Genomic DNA, 26,830 nt, shown 5'->3' with positions numbered 1-26,830 from the left:
AGTATAAGATGCATCCTTTTAAAGTTTGCAATTCAGTGGTTTTCGTATACTCACAACGTTGTGCAAACATCAGTTTCTAATTCTGGAACATTTTTATCACCCCAAAAAGAAACCCGTTAGCAGTCGCTCCACATTCTCCCCAAACCCCCACCATGCCCCAAGCCCTGGCAACCACTAATCAACTTCCTGTCTCTGTGGATTTGCCTCTTTTAGACATTGCACACATGGAGCATGATGTACTATGTGGTCTTTTGGACTGGCTTCTTTCCCTCCACATCATGTTTTCAAGGTTCTTCCGTGTTGTAGAAATTCAAGTCCATCCATATGAGGGATCTTCACTCCTCTTTATGGCGAAATTATGGACTTACTTTGTAGAGAACTTGAGTGTGGGGGTATAGGAGAACAGGAAGTCTCCCTGAAAAAAGCGGTAGAGTGAAGGCTTGATGCAGCCTGTTTTCCTCTCAGCGAGGTGTCCCCCAAATGCCCATTATGAGCGCTGCACCTGCCCAGCATACTGTGAGAGACCCAAGCCCAACTGTGGGCCCCCCTGCAAACCTGGCTGTGTCTGCAATTCTGGCTTCTTGTTTCGGGGATCCCTCTGCATCAATGCCTCGTCCTGCAATTGCTTCTACAACAACAATTACTATAAGGTAAGGCCGCTGGGGTGCCCAGAGCCCCCGAGGGAGATTGTGAGTGGGACACCTGGGTTCTGGCTCCATCTGCTCCCAAGACGAGATGACTGTCCCCATGGGATAGTCCCAAGGGGCCAGCTCACAAGCAGAGGTTATGCAATATTGGAGTCATTCATTCCCAATATGGCTTTTGATGGTCATCTCTGTTCCTACAATAAATATGTGCTGAGTACTCACCTTGGCTCAGCTAGGCTAGGCTGTGCAGAACACTCCATAATCCCGTGGAGATTATGAACACACCCCACGCATGAGACGCTGGGCCAACCTAGTGGTCCAAGGCCCTCATCTCCATCCTGAGGAGAGCCAGGGGGGGTCCCTGCATGTACAGGGAGCCCAGATGCTGAGTAGAACTTCAGGCGTGTTCAAGGCAGAACACAACATTCCAGAATCTTCTTCCAAAGGAACTTGCATATCCTGTCAAAACAGAGGAGTGACTGTTCTTGTCTCCCCTAATTGGTGGCCCCCCTGGGAAGGTTCCACGTGAGCACAGGCTCTGAGCCAGCGCTGTCCGGAAGAAATAGCACACAAGCCTCATGCTTTATTTCACATTTCCTAATAGCCACATTTTTAAAAAGTAAAAAGAAACAGGTTAAATTAATTCCAGTAATGTAGTCAATCTCAAATATTCTCATTTCAACATGTAACTAATAATTATTAATGAGATCATTTATATTCCTCCCCCCCCCCATACTAATTCTTCAAAATCCAGTGTGTATGTTATACTTACGGCATATCTCAATTTGAGCCAGCCACGTTTCAAGAGCTCGATGGCCACATGTGGCTGGTAGCCACTGTATTGGACAGAGCCTTTAAATCTGGGCTCCAGCAGGGGCACCTGCGTGGCTCAGTCAGTTAAGCGTCTGACTTTGGTTCAGGTCATGATCTCACGGTTCTTGGGTTTGAGCCCTGCGTCTGGCTCTGTGCTGACAGCTCAGAGCCTGGAGGCTGCCTTGGATTCTCTGCCTCCCTCTCTCTCCACCCCTCCCCTGCTTGCATTCTGTCTCTGTCTCTCTCAAAAGTATGTAAACATTTAAAAAAAAAGATTTTTTAAAAAAATCTGGGCTCCAGCATTCACTTGCTGGGTGACCTTGAGCAAGTGTCTCTATCTCTTCACATCTGTGTCTGTGTCTACGAAATGTGTACACAATAATTTCTACCTACCTCATAAGGCTGTTGTGAATCTGAAATTAGGTCTGAACACAGGCCAAGTACTTAATAAATGTTACTATTATTAGCTAATTATGGTAAATATCATACACAACCTATTATGAGTGCATTAAACTAGGGGCATCTGGCTGGCCCAGCTGGTAGAGTGTGTGACTCTTGATCCCAGGGTTGTGAGTTCAAGCCCACGTTGGGCGTGGAGCCTACTTTAAAAAAAAAAAAAAAAGTGCATTAAGCTCTTCACTAGTGTCCAGTGGCTAGTCTCAGCTTCAGGTGTTCTTCCCCATGGATCATCTGAGTTCCTATCTGCCTCTTTGAGGACCACTTTCTCCCCCTCCTCCCTTTAACTAGTCTCCTGGGTGTCCCTATGTCAGTGTTAGGATTAGTTTCAGCCTCAGAAAGATCTATCACAACCATTAGCATTAAGCATTTCTTGCCTGCCCCTGGAGTCATGTATGCATTTCTTATACATTCATTTATGCATTCAAGGAACATTTCTTGAGTCCTTTCCACCCTCCTGGAATTGGGGCCATCCCAAACAGGGCATGGTCCTTGCTCTCCTAATGCTCTTAGATTCCACGGGATACATTGGATCTTGGTTCACTATGACACAGCATAGGTTTCTTTTTCTTTATTGTTTATTTATTGGGGGGGGGGGCAGGGGCAGAGAGAGAAGGAGAGAGAATCTCAAGCAGGCTCTCCACTGTCAGCAAAGAGACCAATGCAGGGCTTGAACTCACAAACCATGAAGTCATGACCTGAGCCGAAACTAGGAGTCGGAAGCTTAACTGACTGAGTCATCCAGGCGCCCCAACAGCAAAGATTTCTTGGATGAGAGCTCCTGCCAAGCACTGTACTATGTGTTGCGGCTCTGATAGTGAGTAAAGAGCCATGGTCCCTCACAGAGTGCTTGCAATCAAACAATCACAGGAATTAATATGAAAGTACAGTTGTGGTAAGTCCTGGGGAGGAAAGGTACCCAAAGCTGTGAGGGTGACCTCGTCAGGGAGTCTGAGAAGTCTTCCTGAGAAAGTAGTGACCCTTGAGCTGGTTACATAAAAATGATCTAGAAAGGAGGGGGAAGAGCATTCCAGGACAAGAGGGAAGCACGTGCAAATGTCCTGTGGTGAGCAGGGCTATCTGGCAGGGCCGTGGGAAGAGGAAGAGTATGCGCCAAGTTAGGTCTGCAGGTGTGGTGGTGAAGGGGGAAGGACCCCAAGAGCTATAGTGTCTAACTCCGGACCCCCTGCTCCCAGCCTGGGGCAGAGTGGTTCAGCTCCAACTGCACAGAACGTTGCCGCTGCAGGCCTGGCAGTCGGATGGAGTGCCAGATCTCTCAGTGTGGGACTCACACAGTGTGCCAGCTGAAGAACGGCCACTACGGATGCCAACCCTACGGTGAGCCCCCCCCCCCGCATGCCACCCCGCCAGCCAGCTGGTCAGAGTGGGTATGACACCAGGGTCCCTTGACCAGAGGAGCTGGGGCATGCCACTGGGTGGGTGAGGTGCTGCTTGGAGCAGTGGCAGCAGCCCGCTGCCTGTGCCCCCCACCCTCCTCCTCCCCAGCAGGCACCGCCACCTGCGCCGTCTACGGAGACCCGCACTATCTCACCTTTGATGGAAGACACTTCAACTTGATGGGCAAACGCACCTACGTCTTGGCCCAACCTTGTGGCAACTCGACAGGTATGGCCCTGGAGATGCCTGGGCCAGGGGTCCAAGTTCAGAACAGCTGGGAACAGCGGGCGGCAGGAAAGGGCTGGGGAGCCGATGGGAGGAGCAAGATGGGAACAATGTCTTAGGTGACGTAAGAGTGGACATGTCCACCCCAGAAGCAAGACTTACTCAGGATGCCCTTTAAGAGAATGCCTCTTTAGGAGTTGTCTCCCTGGCCAGCTTTTACTGAAGGCCTACCTGGAATAATGGCAATGAAGGGACGAGAGAGCTATTACGAATGCCCTGCCCCAGAGGGTGCCCTGGCCCACTGAGGGGGCACAGAGTCTCAGCACAGTACAGGCTATTCTGGAAGAAGGCAGACGGTCACGCCCCACTCTTTGTGGTCCTTTAGCCCCGCAGTGCCAGGTGTGGGCGCCACCCTCAGTGGACGCTCAGACATGCTTGTTGAATGGGCCCCTGGGTGCTCTTCACCCCTCTCCCCACCCAGAGCCATTCTTCAGGGTGGCGGCAAAGAATGAAGATCGAGGACAGGAAGGCATGTCCTGCCTGAGCAAAGTCTACGTGACCCTGCATGAGATCACCATCACCCTGCTCAGAAACAGGCGCACGCTGGTGAGTCTGGTTTTCTGTTCAGTCCTGCCAATGCTTCCAGACCTTGGCTGTAGCCTGTCCCGTGGGCCGCGGTGTTCCAACCAGCTCCTGCCACCTCCAGACCTCTCAGGGACGGGTTCCAGAGCATTCTGTGTGCTCCTGAGGATTGCCGTGGATGCTGCCGTGCCTTCCAGCGTGGATGTGGGAATCTGTGGGGCGGCGGGGAGGTGGTTCTCCTTGACTTTCCATCTGTCTCTGGATGGGGTGTTCTCCTTGACTTTCTGTCTGTCTCTCCGGGTGGGGGTGGGGGTGGGGGTTCTCCTTGCCTTTCGTCTGTCTCCTGGTCTCCTCCCTTGCCCCGCCTACCAGGTTGGGGGGAAGCAAGTCTGTCTCCCAGCGGTACCTTCTAAAGGAATCTTCCTGGCTTCAAGTGGGCGGTTTGTGGAGCTGCAGACGGTGTTTGGTCTGCGGGTGAGATGGGATGGCAACCAGCAGCTGTATATAAGTGTGCCCAGGTGAGGGGTGCCCTTCGGTGCCGCTGCCACTCCCCCGACCTGCTCTGTCCCCTCCCCCTCCCAGGACCTTGCCCTCCTCCTCCCCCTCCCGTCCAGGCACTAATTTTCAATCTTTGGGTGGGAAGCATCTAGTTCCCGTCTCCCTTTGGATGAGGAGACAGGAGACATTGGTTTCTGGGCAGAATGATAATAGCAGGATATACACACGATGCTTTGGGAATGTCCTAGAACGAGTGGCTAATGGGTCTTGGGAGCTTCCTGAAGAGTGGTCACTTGACCCCAGTCTCAAGAAAGGGTGGTTCCCAGGACGGACAAACAAGGGAAAGAATGTCTTTGCAGGTAGCAAACGGCAAATGCATGGAAAACCGGGAATGTGGGAATGTTGTCGTGGTGTGGTTTGAAATGCTGGGGTTTGGAGTCGACAATGAAAAAGAATTTTTTAAAAACATTTTTTTAATGTTTATTTATTTTTGAGAGAGAGAGAGAGAGAGAGCACGAGTGGGGAGGGGCAGAGACAGAGAGGGAGACACAGAATGTGAAGCAGGCTCCAGGCTCTGAGCTGTCAGCCCAGAGCCCGATGCGGGGCTTGAACCCATGAACCGAGAGATCATGACCTGAGCAAAGTCAGACACTTAACCGGCTGAGCCACCCAGGCAACCCAAAAAGTGGTTTTATTAAAGCACAGGGACAGGACCCATGGGCAGAGAGAGCTGTACTGGGATTGAGGGGTGCCTGATTATAGACTTGGGAGTTGGGGAAGTAAAGATAAGCAGAAGCTTCCAAAGGAGACTCACAGGATCCCAGAGGTCTAGCTGTTGCCAAGCTACGGTTGTCCTTCCCTCTAACAAAGTATTAATATTAAGACAGATGGAGTTCCTGGAGGAACGTCTTACTCTGCCTGTCTCAAGTATTTGTTGGGGCACCTGGGTGGCTCAGTCGGTTAAGTGTCCAACTTCAGCTCGGGTCATGATCTCACGGTTCATGGGTTCGAGCCCCACGTTGGGCTCTCTGCTATCAGCACAGAGCCTGCTTCAGATCCTCTGTCCCCCTCTCTCTGCCTCTCCCCCGCTTGCTTGCGTGCACTCCCACTCTCTCTCTCTCTCAAAAATAAACATAAAAAAAAGAATTTGTCAAAGGGCTGCAGGTTATAAGGAAATGTAATTTTATCTATATTTCTTTTTGCCTTTGGTTCTCACATTTGTAGGGCCAGCAAGAAGATGGGGCATGAGCAGAGTAGTGAGGATGGCTCGGGGGCGGGGGGGGGGGGAAGGTCTGTGAGGTCCTTGTGTGCAGGGCGCCTGGCACAGGCTCTTGTTTGCAACGTGCGTCTGTTAGTCCTCCGATGTGTCCTGCCCGAGGCCCCCAGCTCTGCCCTTCCCTCTGCGTGGTCCCTCCAGGGACTGGAGCCCCTTCTCTCCATTAACGCCTCCTCCTCTCCTCCCACCCCCAGCACCTACTCTAGCAAACTCTGTGGCTTCTGTGGCAACTATGACGGGGACGGTAGCAATGACAACCAGAAGCCCGACGGCAGCCCAGCGCTGGACGATGAGGAGCTGAGCAACAGCTGGCAGACGGCAGAGGATGAGGACAAGGAGTGAGGACGTGGCCACCCCTGCCTCTGCCCTTCTGAGAACCGTGCACCCTGACCGACATCACCCCTGTTCTTCCTTCTCCTCTCCCGCCTGCAACCCCCCCCCCCCCCCCCCCCAACTTCTGTCATTCTTCTCCCTGCTCCCGTTCCGGCCAAGTTCACGGACACCTCACCACCACGCTTGCCCCCACGCTGTCAGTCGTCCTCAGGGGATGCCAAGCAGCCTCTGTCCCGGTTTGCTCGGTTCCAGGTTTTCCCACCTCCTCCCGGGCTTGGGGTTCAGCAGCTGTCCACTAGGGGCCGCCGAGAGCCGCGAGACTGCTGGGGTAGGGGCGGGGTGGAGACGAGCCTTCAGGGCCTGTTGGGGGGGGGTCTCTTCCAGGTGCCAGAAGAACCTGACAGTTCCTCCCTCGTGCAAGTCAGGCTTGCAGAACAGTCTGTCGGGACTACAGTTCTGTGGACGGCTCTTGGACACCCGCGGAGCCTTTGAGTATGAAGGGAGCCGGTTAGGGCCGCGGGAGGCAGGGTGGTCACTGAGCACCTGGCTCATTCCTCTGACCCAGCCTCTCTCCTCAGGGCATGTCTGCCTCACCTCAAGGCCTCCTCGTTCTTCAAGAGCTGCACGTTTGACATGTGTAAATTCCAGGGGCTGCAGCCAGTGCTGTGTGCCCATATGGCAGCCTTGACTGAGATCTGCCAGGATGCTGGCTATGCCGTGAAGCCTTGGAGGGGACCCCAATTCTGCCGTGAGTTGTGCCCCGCAGCAGGGCCCCTTCCTTCACCCGCGGATGCGAGCAGAGGGTGGGCATCTGAGTGTTGGCACAGGCGTGGGGGACCCCTGGCTGAACCCCTCTGATTCCACACGTGCACAGGGAAATCTGCAGGCAGAAATAGCCGTGGAGAAAAATCACAGTCCCTTGCAGACTCAGAAAGTGCCCCCGGCCACCTGAGGCTATGCGGGGCAATGCTTGCAGATGTATCTGCACGCCGGCCTTGGTGTCCTCACGGCCTCTGGGGAGCCTGCTTAGGCGGCGGTGCCCTTGATCGAGCCCTCATGGGCTTTTTCTTCTGCCCTGTAGACAAGTGCATGTCTACACAGCAGCAGTGCTGAGACGTTTGGATCTGTCTGCTCCCCCAGATCTTTCTGCTCCCCCAGACCCGCCTCTTAGTAGCTCCCAGCAAGCCACTTTCTGGGCCCAGAGTGGAAGCCGAGCTCCTTGGTCACCCTTCTCCGGGTCACCCTCTGCTTCTCAGGATTGGGCAGAAGCCTCTAGCTGTGGGCCCTCTGAACACTGGGCTTTGAACCCACCTTCGTTCCCTTTTCCCTGTCCTGCCCTGTGCCCTTCTCACCTCTGCTTCTCCCTCCTCCAGCAATGACCTGCCCGCCCAACAGCACGTACACGCTGTGTGCCAGGGTGTGCCCCGCCACCTGCCATTCTGGGTTCTCTGGCATGGCCTGCCAGGACCGGTGTGTGGAGGGCTGTGAGTGCAACCCGGGCTTCGTCCTCAGCGGTCTCCAGTGTGTCCCCCACTCCCAGTGTGGGTGCCTCGAGCCCACAGTGGGCTACTTCAAGGTGAGCCTCTGGGCCCCCCACCTCCATGTGCACATTTGAAGCCAGACCCTCACCTCTGGTGTTTCTCTCTTCCTCCTTTGCCTGTCCCTTGCCCTGTCCCTGAGAACGACACTGACGTCCATCACAGCCCTCTGCCCAGCTCTGGGTCGGCCTACTGAATACCCTGTCTGTGCCTTGCTTTCCTCTCAATTTTACTTTGTCTGTAGTCCCTCTATCTCTGCTCTGCCCGCCCCCCACCACCTGTGCCTGTTGGAATCCTTCACCTCCTCTGAAGCTCTGTTCAAATGCTGCCTCCTTGAAGCCTTCCTGGTAAGCAAAGTCAGAAGACATTCCTCTAAACTTCCTGAGCCCGTGCTTATTGTCCGTGTTGATGGCAGGAAACTCTCACTGGGCCCCCTGATTGTCTTCTTTAGGTGCATATCCTGCTGGAACAGTTGATCCATCAGTTTACTTGTTTACTGCCCCCCCTCCCCACCCCCCCATCATGAGCTGTTAGGGCAGGAACATCGTCCACCCAGTTCATTCCTGAATCCCTAAGACCTAGCACAAACAGATATCTGTTGAAAAAGTGAAGGAACAAAGAAGTGAATGGCTGAGTAAGTGAGCCAATGCCAGGCTTGCAGCGAAGCCTGGAGCTTCGGGATGACAGGAATGGTCCCAGGGAGCAACCCACTGATCTGAGTAACAGACCTGGGAATGACCTCTTTCCTTTCTTCTTTCCATCCCCCAGGTAGGGGAGCGGTGGTTCAAGCCAGGCTGCAGACAGCTCTGTACCTGCGAGAGCAACAATAAAATTCGCTGCACGCAGTGGAGGTGTCAGGCCCAGGAGGTCTGTCGTCAGCAGGATGGCATCTATGGCTGCCATGCCCTAGGTGAGCAGACGGGTGGAAGGTGAGTGGGGGGGAGGGGGAGCTGCCCGCGTGACCTTGGGCGAGGGCATGGCTCTGCCCTAAAACAGGCACCCCAGAGAGCCAAGTCTAACGGGGGACTGGAAGGCAGTTGGCCCAAGCCTGAGCAGCGTCTGCGTGGACCCGGTGAGGTTGGGGCAGTCCCTGTGCTTGACCTCTCTAGGCCGAGCCAACCACACGGATGAGCCAAGGATGAGCCAAGGGTCCCATTCTAATGTGGACTCGCCCAGAGAGCAGCTCAGGGTCAGGGCACCTCTGAATTTTCCATCTCCTTCACCCCAGGGGCCGCCACCTGCACCATCTCAGGGGACCTCCACTACCTGACGTTCGACGGAGCCTTGCACCACTTCATGGGCACCTGCAGCTACATCCTGACCAGGCCTTGCCAGTCTAGGTCCCTAGAGAACTACTTCATCGTGAGCGCCACCAATGAGTTTCGCAGTGGGAACTTGGAGGCCTCTTATGTCAGATCCGTTCACCTGCACATCTTCAACCTGAGAATCTCGCTCATCAAAGGCCACAAGGTCATGGTGCGTGCCTCCGCCCGCCTCCCCTGGTCCCTGCACCACCAACATCTCTTCTCTGCACCCTCCTTGCCCACAGGCCCACCTGTCTGGCTTCTAGAGCCCCTGGGGAAGCCCACAGCAGATCCAGCCCCCAATTCCGCAGACACATCACCATCGCTGTCTGCTGCCTCGTCCTGGCCCCGTTGTCCTTGTCCCAAGGGCTTCTCCCTACTGCGTCCTCCCTGCCTCTGTAGCTGAATGGTCGCCGAGTGGCCCTGCCTGTGTGGCCTGCACAAGGCCGGGTGAGCATAAGGCCTAGCGGTTCCTTTATCCTCCTCTACACGGACTTTGGGCTTCAAATTCGCTACGATGGGAAGCATCTGGCCGAAGTGACAGTGCCCTCCTCCTATGCTGGCCGGCTCTGCGGGCTGTGTGGTGAGTTCCCTGGGCATCTGCGGGCAAAGTGGGGACAATGGGCCAGAGTTTGTCCCGGACCGGCTCATCCACAGATTTCAGTAGGCATCCTGAGGGCCTGTCTGCTTGTGCGTGCGGGTAGGTGTTAAAAGGCCAAAGGGAAAGAGAAAGAAAGATGAACCGTGGTCTGTTGAGTGAAGAGCGAGCTGTCTCTTCTAAGAGGAAGGTGGTGGTCCTGGGAGAGGGTGTATGGCTCTAACTGGACCCTCCTCCAGGCAACTACAACAACAATAGCCTGGATGACAATCTGCTCCTGGACAAAAGGCCTGTGGCCAGCTCGGATGGCCTGGGCGTCGCCTGGAAGTTCCCTGATTACTCTGAAACAGGGTGAGCTGGGAATGCGGGGAGCCAGAGCTGGGGAGGAGCCTCGGCAGGCAGCCTGGGGGGTCCTCTGTGCGTCCCTGATCTCTCCGGAGACGAACTGACCCAAGGTTGTTGTCCCCCGCCGCCCCGCTTGCCTTCTGCACTTACTCATCTGTCTCTTTGGAGAGCCCCCTTGGGAATCCCATCCTGAGTGCCAAATGCTTTCCTTCCTGTTGCATCTTCTGACCTTGTTGCTTGAGGGACCACTTTGTTCTCTTCTTACTCCCCTCCCATTTTCCCTCTCCACTGTCGCTTCAGTTTTGGGGAAGCTTCCTCCAATCCTAAATTCCTCTCCCTTCCCCTCTCCTTGTTCAGCTGCTTTGCTAAGGGTCCGAAGCCCTCCAGATGCCAGGAGAACAGAGGGGCAAACAGCTGGGAAAAGAACTGTGATGTCTTAATGGACCCTCAGGGTAAGCCACATCCCTTGGTGGCCGCAGCGCTCTCCTCCCCTGGCCAGAGACAGAGGAGGGGGACTGGTCAGGCAGGGAGGAAGGATGAGACAGGAAATAGAAAGTCAGAGGGAAGGCAAGCGGAAGGTAAGGCAGAGGCAGTGTTCACCTCAGGAGCTCTGATGGACCTTTTTTCTTTGCATCTCAGACAGTACTTTCTCAATAATGACGGGTTTTGATTGAAATGGATGTTGAATGCACTGCAGGGCAGCCGCGTGGTTCTTTCCCCTTCCAAGCTGACTCTCTGCCCTCACACCTACATTGTTTCATCTTCCAGGACCCTTCTCTCAGTGCCACGGGGTGGTGCCTCCCCAGTCCAGCTTTGCCAGCTGTGTGTATGGCCAGTGTGGGACCAAGGGGGACACCCTGACCCTGTGCCGCTCGCTGCAGGCCTATGCATCCCTGTGTGCCCATGCCGGCCGGGCCCCTTCCTGGCGGAATGGCACCTTCTGCCGTGAGTGACCCGACCACCTGCTCCCGAAGCCCGGAGGAGGCTGCCAGAACCCCTGTCTCTCTTCCTGTCCTTAAAGTCTGCTCCTCTGCTCTTCTGTCACAGCCCGACCCTCAGCCCCATGTGGAACCCCCATCCTGTCCCAGCCTTCCAGTCTCTCCGAACCCAACCCCCACCCTCAACTTGTCTCCCCACTCTGGGAGCCTCCTCCATCTGACTCTCTCTTCACCAAGACGGTTTACCCTCATTTGGTTACTGCCTCCTTCCCCTCTGACCTGGGCCAGCTCTGTTCCCTTTCTTCCTTCCTCTCTTTTCAGGGAACTCTTTTTTTTTTTTTTTAATTGTGGTAAAATATACATAACATAAAATTTCCCATCTTAATGACTTAAAACTTTTTTTAATGTTTATTCATTTTTTAATTAAATTTTTTAAAAATTTATTTTTGAGGGGCGCCTGGGTGGTTTGGTCGGTTAAGCGTCCGACTTCAGCTCAGGTCATGATCTCACAGTTCGTGAGTTCGAGCCCCGCGTCGGGCTCTGTGCTGACAGCTTGGAGCCTGTTTCGGATTCTGTGTCTCCCTCTCTCTCTGCCCCTCCCCTATTCATGCTCTGTCTCTCTCTGTCTCAAAAATAAATAAACATTAAAAAAAATTTTTTTTTTAATTTATTTTTGAGAGAAAGACAGAGAGACAGAACGTGAGGAGAGGGGCAGAGAGAGAGGGAGACACAGAATCTGAAGCAGGCTCCAGGCTCCGAGCTGTCAGCACAGAGCCCAACACGGGGCTCAAACTTACGAACCCTGAGATCATGACCCAATCCGAAGTCAGACTGTTAACCGACTGAGCCACCCAGGTGCCCCCAGAATGTCTTTTTAAAGACTGAGTAATATTCCACTGTATGGATAGATCTCACTGTGTTCATCCATTCATCTGATGAACATTCTCTGGGAGCTCTCGATGCCCCGAGCTCAGGGTGCTGGAAATCACTGCCCTTCCTGACACTGGTTTCTTCTTAGCTCTGAAGTGCCCGTCCAGCAGCAGCTACAGCCCCTGTGCCAACCCCTGCCCAGCCACCTGCCTCAGCCTGACGGCCCCCAGAGACTGCCCAGCAGCACTGCCCTGTACGGAGGGCTGTGAGTGCCAGAAAGGTCACATCCTGAGTGGAACCTCCTGTGTGCCCCTCAGCCAGTGCGGCTGCGTCGACCAGGAGGGCTACTACCACCCGGTGAGAGGCCGGACCGCAGCGCCACATGTTTGGGGAGCGGGAGGCCTCAGAGCCTGTGAAGGGGTAAGGTGGCGGGGCCAGTGCTAGGGGCTGAGGAGCAAGCCCAGAAGCCCGAAGGCCGAGAAAGTCTGGGGATGGAGGCAAGCAGCCAAAGGGAGCGAGCCGGAGGGGGCGCCCGGGGTAGAGGGTTCGGTCCAACTCTGGCTTCCAAACCTCCATGGGCTCTGCTGACGCCCACATCCCACAGGTCGGGGAGAGATGGTACGCGGACCACGCCTGTTCCAGGCTCTGTACCTGCTCCACTCGCCACGCCATCTCCTGCCAGCAGGCCGCCTGCAAGCCTGGCCAGACGTGCTGGCCCCTGGATGGGCTGCTACGCTGCCGGGCTTCAGGTAGAAGGCCCTTGAGCACACAGGAGGACCCCGGTGTCACTGAGACTGCTGTCCCCAACTCCTCCTCACCCTCTCCCATCATCTGTAGCTCTTGGGCTCCTATGTCCGGGGTCCCAAAGAACTTCTGACTGGGAATGATGACCCTTGTGCCTTTGGAAAGGGCTCCTCGTGTTCACTCATGGCTGTCCCGGCCGTGAACTTAGATGGGACATTGTGAGTCCCATTATGATGCCACATTCTCTGGCAGAATAGCGCCCCTTCCACCCCCAAGCCTCATCCTAGCCTGGCCACCGAGCCTTTATTTCTCTTCTCCCCTCCCTGTGGGGCCTCCTTCACCTTCAGCTCTCCTCACAGATGGGGAGAGCACTTGTTCTCGGAGAGGCTGGACCACTCCTCAGCAACCCGTCTCTCTCTGCCAGGTATGGGAGTGTGCCGTACCTCAAACCACTCTCAGTACCTGAGCTTCGATGGCACTTACCACACCATCAGGGACACCTGCACTGGTATCCTGGTGAAAGTGTGCCACCCCACCATGGACCTGCCTTTCTTCAAGATCAGCGTCAAGTATGGGAAGAAGAGAGGCCAGTCCGCTGTTTCCTACCTCCACCAGGTCAACGTTGACTTCTTTAATACCCTCATTACCTTGATAAAGGACCACCGTGTGCTGGTGAGCTGGGTGGTGTGGGGGGGAAGGGAGGAGGCCAGCTCTGGGGAGGGGGCTCAGGTCCCTCTTCCCACTCACCTGCCCTGCCCTCCTCTGTAGATCAACGGCACACAGGTCACCTTTCCCTTCGCCACCGAGATCCGAGGGCTCAGAATCCGTATTGTTGGCAACAACACCGTACTCTATTTTAACACCGGGGTCCAGGTCAAGTTTGACGGCAAAGATTTCTTTGAGGTCCAGCTCCCTGCAGCCTATTACCAAAAGGTGGGGGAATCCCCTGGCTCTTCTCTAGGGGAGTCTGTCTCAAGAGGGCCGAGCCCTCTCCAGACCTAACTGGTCACTCCCCAGAATGGAGGAGGGCTGGGAGTGCGCCTGTTTCTTAGGAGTGGAAATGCGGGCCCATGCCATATGAAAAAGTCTCCTTTTTCTTTCTTTCTTCCTTCCTTCCTTCCTTCCTTCCTTCCTTCCTTCCTTCCTTCCTTCCTTCCTTTCCTTCTTTCCGAGAAAGAAGGAAAGAAAGCAAGTGAGAGCGGGAGGAGGGTGGGGGCAGAGAGAGAGGCAGACAGAGGATCTGAAGCGGGCTCTGCCCTGGCAGCAGTGAGCCCAATGCGGGGCTCGAACCCACAAACCATGAGATCATGACCTGAGCCAAAGTTGGACGCTTAACAGAGCCATCCAGGCACCCCAAAAAAGCCTTTTTTGCTTCCCTGGTGCCCAGAACCCTTTTGCCCACCCAGGTCTGTGGCTTGTGCGGAAACTTCAATGGTGAGGAAGAGGATGAGCTCATGATGCCCAATGACGAATTAGCCCAGAATGACGCTGAATTTGTGGAGAGTTGGCAAGATAAGGAGTCTCACCCAAAGTAATTGTCCCCAAAGCCTCTAACCTTTCATAGGAACAGGAGTTGGGATCCCAGACTGTGTAGCGTGCCAGGGATAGGAAGACTGGAGTGTTCCTGTATGTGTGCAACTTGACGGGGGATGGCTTCTGGGTCCCCAGAACCTATCTGGGGACACATGAGCCTTCCTTTCTTCGCTTCAGAGTGTGGGCAGGGACTGAGGCTTCCAGAAGGTAGCCGGAGCTTGGACCAGCTTCCTAGTGAAGACAAGACAAGGGGGTCTTCTGAGTCACTTGGGAGGGCCAAGTCATTTTCATAGGTGGGGCAGTGGCTGTCCCTGTGATGACCCTTTTCTCCTCTGCAGTTGCCAAAAAGAGAGCCAGGAGACCCAAGCAATACAGCTGGAGAATCTAAATATAGGCTGCAGGAGAGATGACCTAGTGAGAGCCCAGGAACAATGCCAGGCGGCCTTTCAGACTCCAGCCTGGACTGAGTGTGCCACCTACGTGTTCCTCAAGCCCTTCCTGCTCAAGTGTGTCCACAACCTCTGTCAGTTTGGAGGCCTACGCCATGCCCTCTGTGGATCTCTGGAAAACTTCGCAGCCGCCTGCCGGGCCCGGGGGCTCCAGCCCCCAATCTGGAGAAACAGCAGTTTCTGCCGTGATGAGTGTCCCCTACGGTCACCCCGGAGCACTCCCACACCTCCTTTCCATCTGCGTGTCCCTTAAAGCTCCCTGTCTTCCTTTTGGGCCGTGCCCGACCTGCATCTGACCTCGTTGTTCAGCTGTGGCTCCTTTGCAACAAGGTCTCAGCCAATGCCCCTATGACGGGGACAGCACACACGGACCTTGCTTTTCCACACCCCTCCTTTCCTTTATCCACACCGCTCCCTGAACCTGGAAAGTTCCAGGTTTTAACACCGGGGTCCAGGTCAAGTTTGACGGCAAAGATTCTTCTCGCCTCCTGGCAGACTCTTAGGCATCCTTCTGTAGTTCTTAACATTATTTTCTTCAAATTAGAATTCACATACCATAATAGTCACCACTTTAAAAATACAATTCGTTGTTTTCTAGGATATTTACAAGCTCTGCAACCATCATCACTATATAATTCCAGAACCTTTTAAACTTTAAGACAGTGGTTAGTGTGTTTTTAGGATGTGACGCATTCACATGGTTCAGGAACTTTTAATGTATTAAAAGATTGCCTGGGGCGTCTGGGTAGCTCAGCCAGAAGTGCGTGTGGCTCTTGATGTCAGGTCATGAGTTCAAGCCCCATGTTTGGGGTGTGGAAATTACTAAAAGAATAAAAAAAAAAAAAAAAGATTGCCAGTGAAGAGTCTCCCTCCCCCCTGACCCCGGGTCACAGCCTGACCTTACCAGCATCTGAGTATTTTTCCAAAGATCTTTTACTTATGCCCATAGAAACAAATGCAAATTAATTTTCCTTATTTTTTAAATTTTATTTGTTTTAAAAATAGCATACAAGATCCAGTAGATTGCCTTTTATTTTTTTTAACTTTATTTTTTATTTTTTAAAATTTACATCCAAGTTAGTTAGCATATAGTGAAGCAATGATTTCAGGAGTAGATTCCTTAGTGCCCCTTACCCATTTAGCCCATCGCCCCTCCCACAACCCCTCCAGCAACCCTCAGTTTGTTCTCCATTTTTATGAGTCTCTTCTGTTTTGTCCCCCTCCCTGTTTTTATATTATTTTTGTTTCCCTTCCCTTATGTTCATCTGTTTTGTCTCTTAAAGTCCTCATATGAGTGAAGTCATATGATTTTTGTCTTTCTCTGACTGACTGATTTCACTTAGCATAATACCCTCCAGTTCCATCTGCGTAGTTGCAAATGGCAAGATTTCATTCTTTTTGATTGCCGAGTAATACTCCATTGTATATATAGACCACATTTTCTTTTCTTTTCTTTTTTTTAACGTTTATTCATTTTTGAGACAGAGAGAGACAGAACATGAACGGGGGAGGGGCAGAGAGAGAGGGAGACACAGAATCGGAAGCAGGCTCCAGGCTCTGAGCCATCAGCCCAGAGCCTGACGCGGGGCTCGAACTCACAGACTACGAGATCGTGATCTGAGCTGAAGTCGGTCGCCCAACCTACAGAGCCACCCAGGCGCCCCTAGACCACATTTTCTTTATGCATTCATCCATTGATGGACATTTGGGCTCTTTCCATATTTTGGCTATTGTTGATAGTGCTGCTATAAACATGGGGGTGCAAGTGTCCCTTCGAAACAGCCGGTAGATTGCATTTTATCTTTCTTTTTTTTTTTTTTTTTTCAACGTTTATTTATTTTTGGGACAGAGAGAGACAGAGCATGAACGGGGGAGGGGCAGAGAGACCGGGAGACACAGAATCGGAAACAGGCTCCAGGCTCCGAGCCATCAGCCCAGAGCCCGACGCGGGGCTCGAACTCACGGACCGCGAGATCGTGACCTGGCTGAAGTCGGACGCTTAACCGACTGCGCCACCCAGGTGCCCCTGCATTTTATCTTTCTTGCTTGATAATCTAGCTTGGAGATCCTTTCACATCAGATCTGCTAAGGAATGCCCTCATTCTCTTTTGCAGCTCTGTGATATCCCATGATTACATCATAATTCATTTGTCATAATTTTTATTTGTTTATTTGTTCAGAGAGCATTGTGCAAGTTGGGGAGAGGGGCAGAGGGAGAGAGAGAATCTTTTTATTTATTTATTAAAAATTTTTTTTTAATGTTTTTATTTATTTTTGAGACAGAGAGAGACAGAGCATGAGCAGGGGAGGGGCAGAGAGAGAAGGAAACACAGAATCTGAAGCAGGCTCCAGGCTCTGAGCTGTCAGCACTGAGCCCAACGTGGGGCTCAAACTCACAGACTGTGAGATCATGACTTGAAGTCGGACACTTAACTGATTGAGCCACCCAGGCGCCCCAGGAGAGAGAGAATCTTAAGTAGACTCCCCACTGCTCAATCCCACGACCCTGGGATCATGACCTGAGCCGAAATCAAGAGTCAGACTCTCAAATGACTGAGCCAGCCAGGAGCCTCTGTCATAATTTTTTTTAATGTTTATTTATTTTTGAAAGAGAGAGGGAGAGAGAGAGAGAGAGAGAGAACATGAGTGGGGGAAGGACAGAGAGAGAGGGAGGGAGAGAATCCCAAGTAGGCTCCACACCGTCAGTGCAGAGCCCGCCATGGGGCTCAAACCCACGAACTGTGAGATCATGACCTGAGCCGAAGTCAAGAGCCGGACGCCTAACCGACTGAGCAACACTCCCCCCCCCCCCCAGGCGCCCTGTGTCATATATTTTTTTTAAGATTTTATTTTCAAGTCATCTCTACACCCAATGTGGGGCTCGAACTCAAAACCCTGAGATCAAGAGTTGCCTGCTCCACAGACAGAGCCCACCAGGCGCCCCTTGTTTGTCCCACTTTACTTGACTAGTCTCCTGTTGGCAGACTTTCTAGTTGTCTCCAATTGTTACTGCAGACAGCGCTGCAGTTACGATTTTGTACGTACGCGTCTGTCCGTAGGATAAACTGCTGGGGGTGGGATGCTGGATGAAGGACTGTGTGCATTCGTTCTTCTGAGGAATGCTGCCAGTTGGCTTTCCACAGCGGGTGAGGAGTTTACGTTCCTACCAGCAACACGGGAGAGTGCCCGATTCCCCACAGCCTCGCCAACACAGAGCATTGTCACACTTTCGGACCTCTGCCAATCTGATACGTGAAAAATACAAAGAGTCTTAATTTGCATTTTTCCTATGAGTGAGGTTATGCATTCTTCCACGTGTTTGGGAGTTGTTTGAATTTCCTTTGCTGAGAACTCTGTCTTCATATCCCTTCACCGTTTTTTTTCCACTGGCTCGTTGGCTTTTATCAAACTATCTTATGGAGGTCCTTTATCTATCACAGAGAGTAAGTAGCCCTTTATTAGTGCTATGAGTTACAAACATTTTTCCAGTTTTTTTTTTCTTCGACTTTTTTTGTCAGGCAAATGAAAGAGATACACGTATATGGGGTAGCATATGGTAGTCTTTGTTCTGGGGATGCTGCATTTGGAGCCATAGTTACAAATGCCTTACAGCTCCGGAGTTAAAAAAGAATTTGCTCATGGGCGCCTGGGTGGCTCAGTCAGTTAAGCGACTGACTTTGGCTCAGGTCATGATCCCAAAGTTTTTGTGGGTTCGAGCCTCCCATCGGGCTCTGTGCTGATCATGGGAGCTTGATAGGGATTCTCCCTCTCTGTCCCTCTTCCCCTCCCCTGCTTATGCTCTCCTTCTCTCTCTCAAAACAAATAAACAAACTTAAAAAAATTCATTAAAAAAAAAAGAATTTGCTCATGTTTTGCTTCAGCATTTAAAGTTTATTTATTTTGAGAGAGAGAGGGAAAGTGCAAGCAGGGAAGGGACAGAGAGAGGGAGAGACAGAATCCCAATCAGGCTCCACACTGTCGGTCAGAGCCCGACCCGGGGCTCGAACCCACGAACCATGAGATCATGACCTGAGTCAGGAGTGGGACGTTCAACTGACTGAACCACCCGGGTGCCCCTGCTTCAGCATTTTTATGATTTCTTTCTATTTTTTTAAGTAAGCTCTACACCCAATGTAGGGCTACCGACCAAGCCAGCCCAATGGTTTCTTTTTTTATATCACACGTTTGATCCACAGGAATTTTTATTCTGGTACACAGTACGAGATGTGAATCACATTTGTTTTTATTTTTTCCCCTAGCATCTTAAATGACCTGTCTCTTTTTCCCACTGCCTGAGATGCCATGATTTATTCTATACTAAATTCCTATATGTATCTGTTCCCTATGGGGTCTTCTTTGTCCTTTCACTGCTGTGTCTTCACTTACTAGTAACCCAGTGTTGTGACCATTGAGAGTTTAAATTGTGTTTTAATTTCTGGTAGGGACATTCACTACTCACTGCTCTTTCTTTTCTTTCATTTTTTTAAGTTTTCTTGGCTTTTCTGGTTTGTTCATAGCTTCCTCTCCACTTTAATACCTTCTTGCCCTATTAAAAAAAAAACAAAACAGGGGTGCCTGGGTGGCTCAGTTGGTTAAGCGTCTGACTCTTGGTTTCAGCTCATGTCACGATCTCAGTTTCCTGCGTTCCCTGTGTGGGGCTCTGCGCTGACAGCACGGAACCTGCTTGGGATTCTCTCTCTCTCTCCCTCTCTCTCTCTGCCCCTCCCTCATCCAGGCTGTCTCTGTCTCTCTCAGAATAAATAAATGGACTTAAGACAACAACAACAATGCCAAATCACACTGGCGTGTTCTATTGGGGTCATGTGAAATGTATAAATTAACTTAGGGACAACTGACTCCTTTATGTTGTAGATTCTTGCTATCCGTGAACATTTCCATTTGACCACAGGTACTTTGCTTAAAGGGCTCCATTTCTCTCCTGCAACAGAGCGAACACCTCCCTGCTCCTGTTGCACATGCACACTTGTCACACACTTACTGACCACACACATCAAAGTCGCTGGGCTGTTGGCTGACCTCTGTCTCCCACACTGAATTGGTAGAAGGGCCTTTTTACTCCTTTCTTTCCTTGGGGACTGTCACAGAGCCCACGCTCAATAAATGTTTACCCTCCCCCTCCCCCAGCTCTGGAATGCCCCATCCACACCCAGTATTCGTCCTGCGTTCCCTCCTGCTTACCTTCCTGCGTGGACCCATCAGGCCAGTGCAGTGACACCCAAGTCCCCACCATCTGCAAGGAGGGCTGCATTTGTCAGTCCAGCTTCGTGCTCAGTGGGAAAGAGTGTGTACCCAGGAGTCAGTGTGGCGGCTGCACAGACGACTATGGCAGCTCCTTCCCTGTGAGTGGGGACAGGAAGTAGCGGTGGGGACAACACCTGGAAGCTGGCATTTTCTCCTTTCCTGGGTCTCTTTGAGCCTGGGGACAGAGCAGGGTGGTGCCCAGCCAGGGCTGGGCTGGGGGCGGGGGGCGGTGGGCATGGTTTGGGTTTTGGATCTGAGGAATCCAAACAGCCGGGATGGGGCATGGCCTTGGTTTGAATCCTATGGGTACCACTCATGAGTCAGAGGACCTCCGTGACCTCAGTGTCCTCATCTGGAAGATGGGTCCAGTAGTACTTCCTGAACAACGTATGTAAGACACCAAGCACGATGCCTCTAGGAGGCGGTACCATAACTGCCTCTGGCCTGGGCCAAGTAAGCCATTCAGACTGTGGGCCTAGGCTGGCCCTTCCCTCCTCACGCCCTGGTTCTTCCCGTGGCTTCTCTAGGAGGGTAAGACCTGGATCACCATTCGCTGCACCAGAAGGTGTGCCTGCACTTCGGGAACCGTTCACTGCCAGCAGTTCAGCTGCCCCTCTGGCTCCCGTTGTGAGCCCCAGTCTGACGGCACGGGCACCTGTGACGTTAACAGTAAGAGGGGCAACTGGGGAGGTGGAGCAAGAGGTGGGGCCAGAAGGGGCTCAGGCTGGGAAAGTCTGGAGAGGGAAGGGGGCCCAGCACGGGCAGGGGGTGGGCCTGCGGCCTCATTTGGGCTCTCACCTGCTCCGTGGCCTAGCCGTGGCCGCCCCTGGGATTTGCTCTATTAAGTGCAAACAGAGGGGACGGGACCGAGAGATCTCTCAGGTTTTGTAATGGGGGCTGGGAAAGGAAGAAGGTTGAAGGTCAAATATCTAGGGAGCTGGGGGCTCGGAGGGAGGGTGACCAGAGACATCAGGGCCTTAGAAGGATTCTGAGCGTTGTTCTATCCGGGAAGGGTCCCTTTTGAGTGTCTGTCCTTCTTGGCAGCATCAGAGCAATGCTCAGTTTACGGGGACCCCCATTACCGTACATTTGATGGCCTCAGCTACCTCTTCCGGGGCCGCATGACTTACACTCTGATAAAGACGGTGGACGCGCTCCCCACTGGGGTGGCGCCTCTGATCGTCGAGGGGCACAACAAAGTGTATTTGCCCTGGAGCCCCGTCTACCTGCACGAAATCATCGTGGTGATCTATGGCTACACAGTCCAGCTCCAGGCTCATCTGGAGCTCGTGGTAAGAGCCAGGCCGGGCCCAGTGGGTGTCGGGAGGCGGCCTGGGCCTTGGGAGGCCACTGAAAACAGGCGAAGACAGGGCTCCGTGTTCTCTGGGAAGTTCCTGGCCTGGGCTGCCTGGTTATGGAAGTCGGAATCAGTGCCACACTCCCCTCATGGGATGAGGCAGAGGAGGGCAGCGGGACTGAGCCAGAGGTCGGAGACAGATAGGGCGAAAGGGAAGGAGAGAACGTGTGGCGTGAAGGTGGAGCCAGGCTGAAGTAGGACCGGGGGCGTCCGCCCTGCCAAGGAAGAGAGACGCGGGGGAGCAAACCCTACCGGGGTGTCTCCTTCCATGGAATGATGGCACGGAGATGCCGAGCAGTGCAGAGAGGCAGAGGAGAGGCAGCGGAGGGTCGGGTTGACTCCGGACCACGTGGCTCCCGTCTGTCTTCTCCAGGTCAACAACCAGAAGGTGGACATCCCTTACCAGCCCGATGACCGTCTGCGGGTTAACCTGCGAGGCCATCGCCTGTTTCTGATCACTGACTTCGAGATGCTTGTCAGCTTTGACGGAGGCAAAAATGCAGGTACCTGAGAGCGGGGATGGGAGAGCAGGATGGACGTTTCCGGGAGGGGGCCAGGAAAACCACGTGGTCCCCAGGCCATGGTGAGGAGACCCCTGCCCTGGGAGTGGGCCCTGAGCGCCTCGGGAGGAGCCTGGAGGGGCAGAGAGGAGGTGGGGAGCCCTGCTTTCGAACACCCCTTCCTCCCGCAGTGATCACGCTGCCCAACAAGTACAAGGGGCTCGTGCGTGGCCTGTGCGGTAACTTTGACGGGAACAAGAGGAATGACTTCGTGCTGCCCAACGGCACCATCACCCAAGACCTCATCGGCTTTGGCAACAGTTGGGAGGTACACAGGATCAGTGGCGGCCTCGCCCGCTTCGCAAGGTGAGAGGGCTGGGCTTCTGAGTGGCCGCAAGGTGACCGGCCCTGGGGGGTGAGCATCAGCCCGGTATCTGTCCACACCCCACTCACCCCGTATCCTCAGCAGAGGAGGACGCCCGAGGCCGAGAGCCCAGACACACTTGCCTGATCTCGTTCTGTCCCTGCCTCTCAGACCGACTGTGGGCACACCGGCCCTACGGATCCCAGGCCGTGCCCATGCCTCCCCACACTTCCTCCCCAGTTCCAGAGTTAACCGTCCTCATGGGCCTCACCTGGCGCCCCCTGGGTCTCTGCCCCAGGGCCATACCGGAGGAGGAAGAGGAGGAAGGGGAGGAGTCAGGCTCCGACACTTCGGAATGCACCCCTGAGCGGCTGGCGCTCGTCAACAGCACCCAGGCGTGTAGGGTGCTGGTGGACCCCCAGGGCCCCTTTGCTGCCTGTCACCAGACTGTGGCCCCCGAGCCCTTCCAGCAGTGAGTCGAGGGCCCAGACCACATGGGAGTGGCCTTTGTCCGGGTCCTGCTGCCGGTTCTGTGATCCGAGCTCTGTTTGGCTCTTCTTTCTCTCTGTGGCTTCAGTTCCTTGTGATACGCACCGCCCCCCCCCCCCACACACACACTCATACACACGCTCACACACACACACACACGCTGCCTAATATCTTTCTGCTGGGGCTTCCGGGTCCTCCTCTTCAGGGCTGGGTCTCTGCCTCCCCGTCTCTGACAGCCCCCAACTGTCCTGCTACCCCCAGGCACTGTGTGTTTGATCTGTGTACCGCCCGGACCCCCAAAGAGCAGGAGGAACTTCGCTGCCAGGTCCTCAGCGGCTACGCCATCATCTGCCAGGAGGCGGGAGCCACCCCGGCCGGCTGGCGGGACCTCACCGGCTGTGGTGAGGCCCTGACCTTCCCCAGCAGCTGGTCCCCCGACCTTCTTGGCCACTTCTGCCCCCTGCTCGGCTCTAAGCCCCCACTCTTGCTCCTCTTGGGTTGCCCGCCCCGCTTCCCCTATCCGTCCCTGGACTCACCACATCCGAGTCCTCCCGACCCAGCCTCCCTCTCTGCCCCACCCAGGAGGCTGCACCCCACCCACCCGTGTCAGCCCATCCCGCTCCTTCTCGCTCCTTCTCGCCTCCGCCCAGCTTTGCTCCTCCACTTCCTTAGCACGCTTTAATGTCACAGGCAGAAGGACACGCAGAGCCGGCCCACTCTTCTGGCTTCCCGGCCTTTACCAAGCTCTGGGTTCTGTTGGATGACCTTGTTCCCCCCTCCAGCTTCCGGCCCCACGTTCCCCGTATCTGTGGGGTCAGCCGAGCCTGGCCACCACCTCACTATGACTTTCCCGTCAGCCTTGGCGTGTCCGGCCAACACCGTCTATCAGAGCTGTATGACACCCTGCCCAGCCTCCTGTGCCAACCTGGCAGCCCCTAGGGACTGCAAGGGACCCTGTGTGGAAGGCTGTGCCAGCCTCCCAGGCTACATCTACAGTGGTGCCCGGAGCCTCCCCGTGGCCCACTGTGGCTGCACCGGCAACGGCATCTACTACCAGGTCCGGGCTGGGAGTGGAGGGCCCTGTGGGGGCAGGAGAGCCCGACGAGGGGGGAAAACCAGACCTTCTCCTCCCGGCCCTTCTCCCCTCTGCAGCGGGGTGACAGCTATGTGACCGAGGGTTGCTCTCAGCGCTGCACCTGCGCCAGCTCGGGGGTGCTGCTGTGTGAGCCCCTCCGCTGTCGTGCCGGGGAGATCTGCACCCTGGGGAACCTCACTCGTGGCTGCTTCCGAGGTGAGCCTAGACCTCCCCTTGGCTTCAAGCTGCCCCCTTGTGGGGGGGGGGGAAGAGCGGGACGGAGGATCGTCCCTCTCAGTCTTCGATGTCAGGAGGCTGGCTGTCATCCCACTCTCTCCTTTTTTGGGAGGGGCAGAGAGAAAGAATCTGCGTGCAGTGAGTGCCTGCCATCTGCCAGGCACTGTGCTGGCCTTGTCCCGGCATTAGCTTTCCGTGATCTTCAGTCCTTACCCCACATCCCCACTATAGGTAAAGAAAGTGGAGTTCAGAGAGGGTGAGCACTTTCTCCAGAGCCCAGGGCTAGTGAGTGTAGAGCCCAGTTTGAAAGGCAGGCTGGTGTATATGTTAACTAACTTGGATTTAAATAAAAATAATCAAAAAAAATGTTAAAACTCAGGGGGAAAAAAAAAAAGCAGGCAAGCAACAAGCCAGTCTGGCGGACCCCTGCCCAGCCTCTTCCAGCCTCTGTTTCCCTCTCTGGGGTCCCAGCCCCAGGCCCCTCTCCCTGGCTGTGGGTGTCCTCTTAGAACCACCCCCCCATCACCCCGCTTGTCCTCACAGAAAGCCCATGTCTACGGAACCCCTGTCAAAATGATGGACGGTGCCAGGAGCAGGGAACCCACTTTACCTGTGAGTGTGAACTCGGTTACGGGGGGCACCTCTGCACAGAGCCCCAGGATGTGCCACCCCCTGGAAAACCAGGTGAGAACTTCATCCCAGACCCTGTATCCTCACAGCCCCTTCCCCGCCACCAATTGCTACAGCATTATTCCATGTACATAATGTGAACATATAATGCATACCTATTACAGAGCTATGACGGGTAGTAGATTCTTAATGTAACACACATTATAGAAAACATAATAATATAATATGCTCCCTAGAGATGAGCAGAGCAAGGAGTTTCAAAGAATCCGAGTCCCTGTGCCCATCCCCTACCGACATACAGTAGCCCCCCACTAATCTGTGGGGTGTACTTTCCAAGACCCCCATCCAAATCCAGGTGGATGCCCAAAACCACAGACAGCCCCGGACCCCATCTGGTTTTTCCTGTACGTGCAGACGTATGATGAAGTTTTGTTTGTCAGTTAGGCGCAATAAGAGATTAACCGAATAGAACCAGAGCAATTACTATAATAAAAGTCATGTGAATGTGGTCTGTCTCTCAAACCGATTGTACTGTCCTCCCCTTCTTGTGATGATGGGAGAGAAGATGACGAGGGAGGTGCGTGATGTAGGCGTTGTGATGTAGTGTCAGGCTGTTGACCTTCTGATGCTACTGGACCATCTGCTTCTGGACTGCGGGTGACTGTGGGTGACCAAGTGTGGAAAGCGAAACCCCAGATTACGAGGGGGGACCCGCTGTCCTCTGGGATCTTCTCTCGGAACCCCGGTCCCTTCTCTGGTCTCCTTGCCTCACTCCTGCTCTTCCTGTCCTGTCTCGGATCCGTCTGAGCCTCTCCAGTACCTTTGACCCTTTCTCCCCATCTAAAACTCGAATTCCCTTGAGCCTCTGAGCCTGTGGTTCTCCGACTTTATCCCACCTCTCACCCAGGGTGGGGTGGGTGGGGGTGGCTTTTTCTACGTGTTCATTTCAGGACTCCCCCCCTACTCCCGGCAGCCCAGAGATTTGGATTCAGTAGGTCTGGAGGGGGCCCAGAAATCTGCATTTTTTTTTTAATTTTTTTTTCAACGTTTTTATTTATTTTTGGGACAGAGAGAGACAGAGCATGAACGGGGGAGGGGCAGAGAGAGAGGGAGACACAGAATCGGAAACAGGCTCCAGGCTCCGAGCCATCAGCCCAGAGCCTGACGCGGGGCTCGAACTCACGGACCGCGAGATCGTGACCTGGCTGAAGTCGGACGCTTAACCGACTGCGCCACCCAGGCGCCCCAGAAATCTGCATTTTTAATAAGCTCCCGGGTGACTAGTAGAAGTGATTCCGGGGGCGCCTGGGTGACTCAGTCGGTTGAGCGTCCAACTTTGGCTCAGGTCATGATCTCACAGTTCATGGATTCGAGCCCCGCGTCGGCCTCTGTGCTGACAGCTCGGAGCCCGGAGCCTGCTTCGGATTCTGTGTCTCTCTGCCCCTCTCTGCTCCTCTCCCCCACTTGCACTCTATCTCTCTCTCTGTCTCAAAAATAAATAAATATTAACAAAACATTTTAGAAGTGATTCCAGGGCTGCTCGTTGAGAAGCACTGGCCACAATGATACGCTGGACTCTAGGGGACCAGCTGGACAAACACCCCCCTTAACAAGGCTGATGGGAGTTGAGTGTCCAGAAACACAAAGGGACCCTGGGTGTGTGGTGCCGAGGCCTTGGAGTAAAAGCCTTCTGGAGGGAGAACTAGTCACACCCAGGGACTCAGGGGTTACAGTCCTTTCCGGTGGCAACTTAGGATGGAAGGGGAGTGTCTCCTTCCCCACGCCTTCCTATCCCATGTGCCTCCGTTCTGTCCCCCGCACCCCAGAAGCATCCAGCTTTGTGGCCATCCTGTTGGGGATGCTCGTGCCTGTGGTGGTCATAGTGCCGGCAGTGACCTGGGAATGTGTTTCCAGGAAGAGGAGGAGGAGGTGAGTTCTGGGAAAGGGGATGAGCAGGGGTGGGTGGGGACGAGTCCACAGGGGAGTGGGCACTGACCCTCCTCTCTTCCCCACCACTTCCAGGGAGAAAACGCAGAGCCAGAACAGAGAACAGGCTGGCCGATGCTGGTGAGAACCATCCCAGCCCCACAAAACCTTGGCGACTGGGAGCTGAGTCTGCCTCTAACGCGGGGTTTTCTTGCTTTCTCCTCAGCTTTCGTTCCAGAGCATGCCCTTAGAGTCCCTCAGTTTTGAGTTGCCCTCAAAAAAGGAGAGAGAAAATTAAAATTTATTTTTGAAATGTGAATTTCCACATGACTGTGGTGGAGGAAGGGATCTACGAAGTGGGTCTGGGGGGGGGGGGGAAATAGGAGGGAGGGACACAAGTGTGCAGGGCTGGGGGGTGGCCAGCGCTGGGTGCTCTGCAAAAT

General features: G+C 54.0%; 1 protein-coding gene across 1 annotated transcript in view; it reads left to right on the top strand.

Annotated features, from left to right (window-relative positions):
* The window catches only part of ZAN (zonadhesin), a 38,212-nt gene extending 11,818 nt beyond the window's left edge, over positions 1-26,394 (top strand). Inside the window, exons 17-48 of the mRNA XM_032591556.1 lie at positions 466-650; positions 3,113-3,254; positions 3,426-3,542; positions 4,021-4,145; positions 4,494-4,639; positions 6,090-6,233; positions 6,613-6,720; positions 6,807-6,976; positions 7,602-7,804; positions 8,535-8,676; positions 8,995-9,242; positions 9,473-9,653; positions 9,908-10,019; positions 10,371-10,465; positions 10,782-10,958; positions 11,970-12,178; positions 12,426-12,570; positions 12,990-13,237; positions 13,334-13,498; positions 13,972-14,096; positions 14,437-14,732; positions 19,693-19,907; positions 20,337-20,478; positions 20,854-21,101; positions 21,540-21,669; positions 21,858-22,032; positions 22,329-22,502; positions 22,781-22,920; positions 23,377-23,576; positions 23,672-23,810; positions 24,375-24,515; positions 26,288-26,394. Coding sequence (XP_032447447.1) covers positions 466-650; positions 3,113-3,254; positions 3,426-3,542; positions 4,021-4,145; positions 4,494-4,639; positions 6,090-6,233; positions 6,613-6,720; positions 6,807-6,976; positions 7,602-7,804; positions 8,535-8,676; positions 8,995-9,242; positions 9,473-9,653; positions 9,908-10,019; positions 10,371-10,465; positions 10,782-10,958; positions 11,970-12,178; positions 12,426-12,570; positions 12,990-13,237; positions 13,334-13,498; positions 13,972-14,096; positions 14,437-14,732; positions 19,693-19,907; positions 20,337-20,478; positions 20,854-21,101; positions 21,540-21,669; positions 21,858-22,032; positions 22,329-22,502; positions 22,781-22,920; positions 23,377-23,576; positions 23,672-23,810; positions 24,375-24,515; positions 26,288-26,394 — 5,294 coding nt within the window. The remainder of the gene's footprint in view (positions 1-465; positions 651-3,112; positions 3,255-3,425; positions 3,543-4,020; positions 4,146-4,493; positions 4,640-6,089; positions 6,234-6,612; positions 6,721-6,806; positions 6,977-7,601; positions 7,805-8,534; positions 8,677-8,994; positions 9,243-9,472; positions 9,654-9,907; positions 10,020-10,370; positions 10,466-10,781; positions 10,959-11,969; positions 12,179-12,425; positions 12,571-12,989; positions 13,238-13,333; positions 13,499-13,971; positions 14,097-14,436; positions 14,733-19,692; positions 19,908-20,336; positions 20,479-20,853; positions 21,102-21,539; positions 21,670-21,857; positions 22,033-22,328; positions 22,503-22,780; positions 22,921-23,376; positions 23,577-23,671; positions 23,811-24,374; positions 24,516-26,287) is intronic.
* The last annotated feature ends 436 nt before the right edge of the window (positions 26,395-26,830 follow it).

This window comes from Lynx canadensis, chromosome E3 (assembly GCF_007474595.2).
Source record: "Lynx canadensis isolate LIC74 chromosome E3, mLynCan4.pri.v2, whole genome shotgun sequence".
In the NCBI taxonomy this organism is placed as follows: domain Eukaryota; kingdom Metazoa; phylum Chordata; class Mammalia; order Carnivora; family Felidae; genus Lynx; species Lynx canadensis.
The sequence above is the reverse complement of the archived record's forward strand: the minus strand, read 5'-3'. Positions and strand labels throughout refer to the sequence as shown.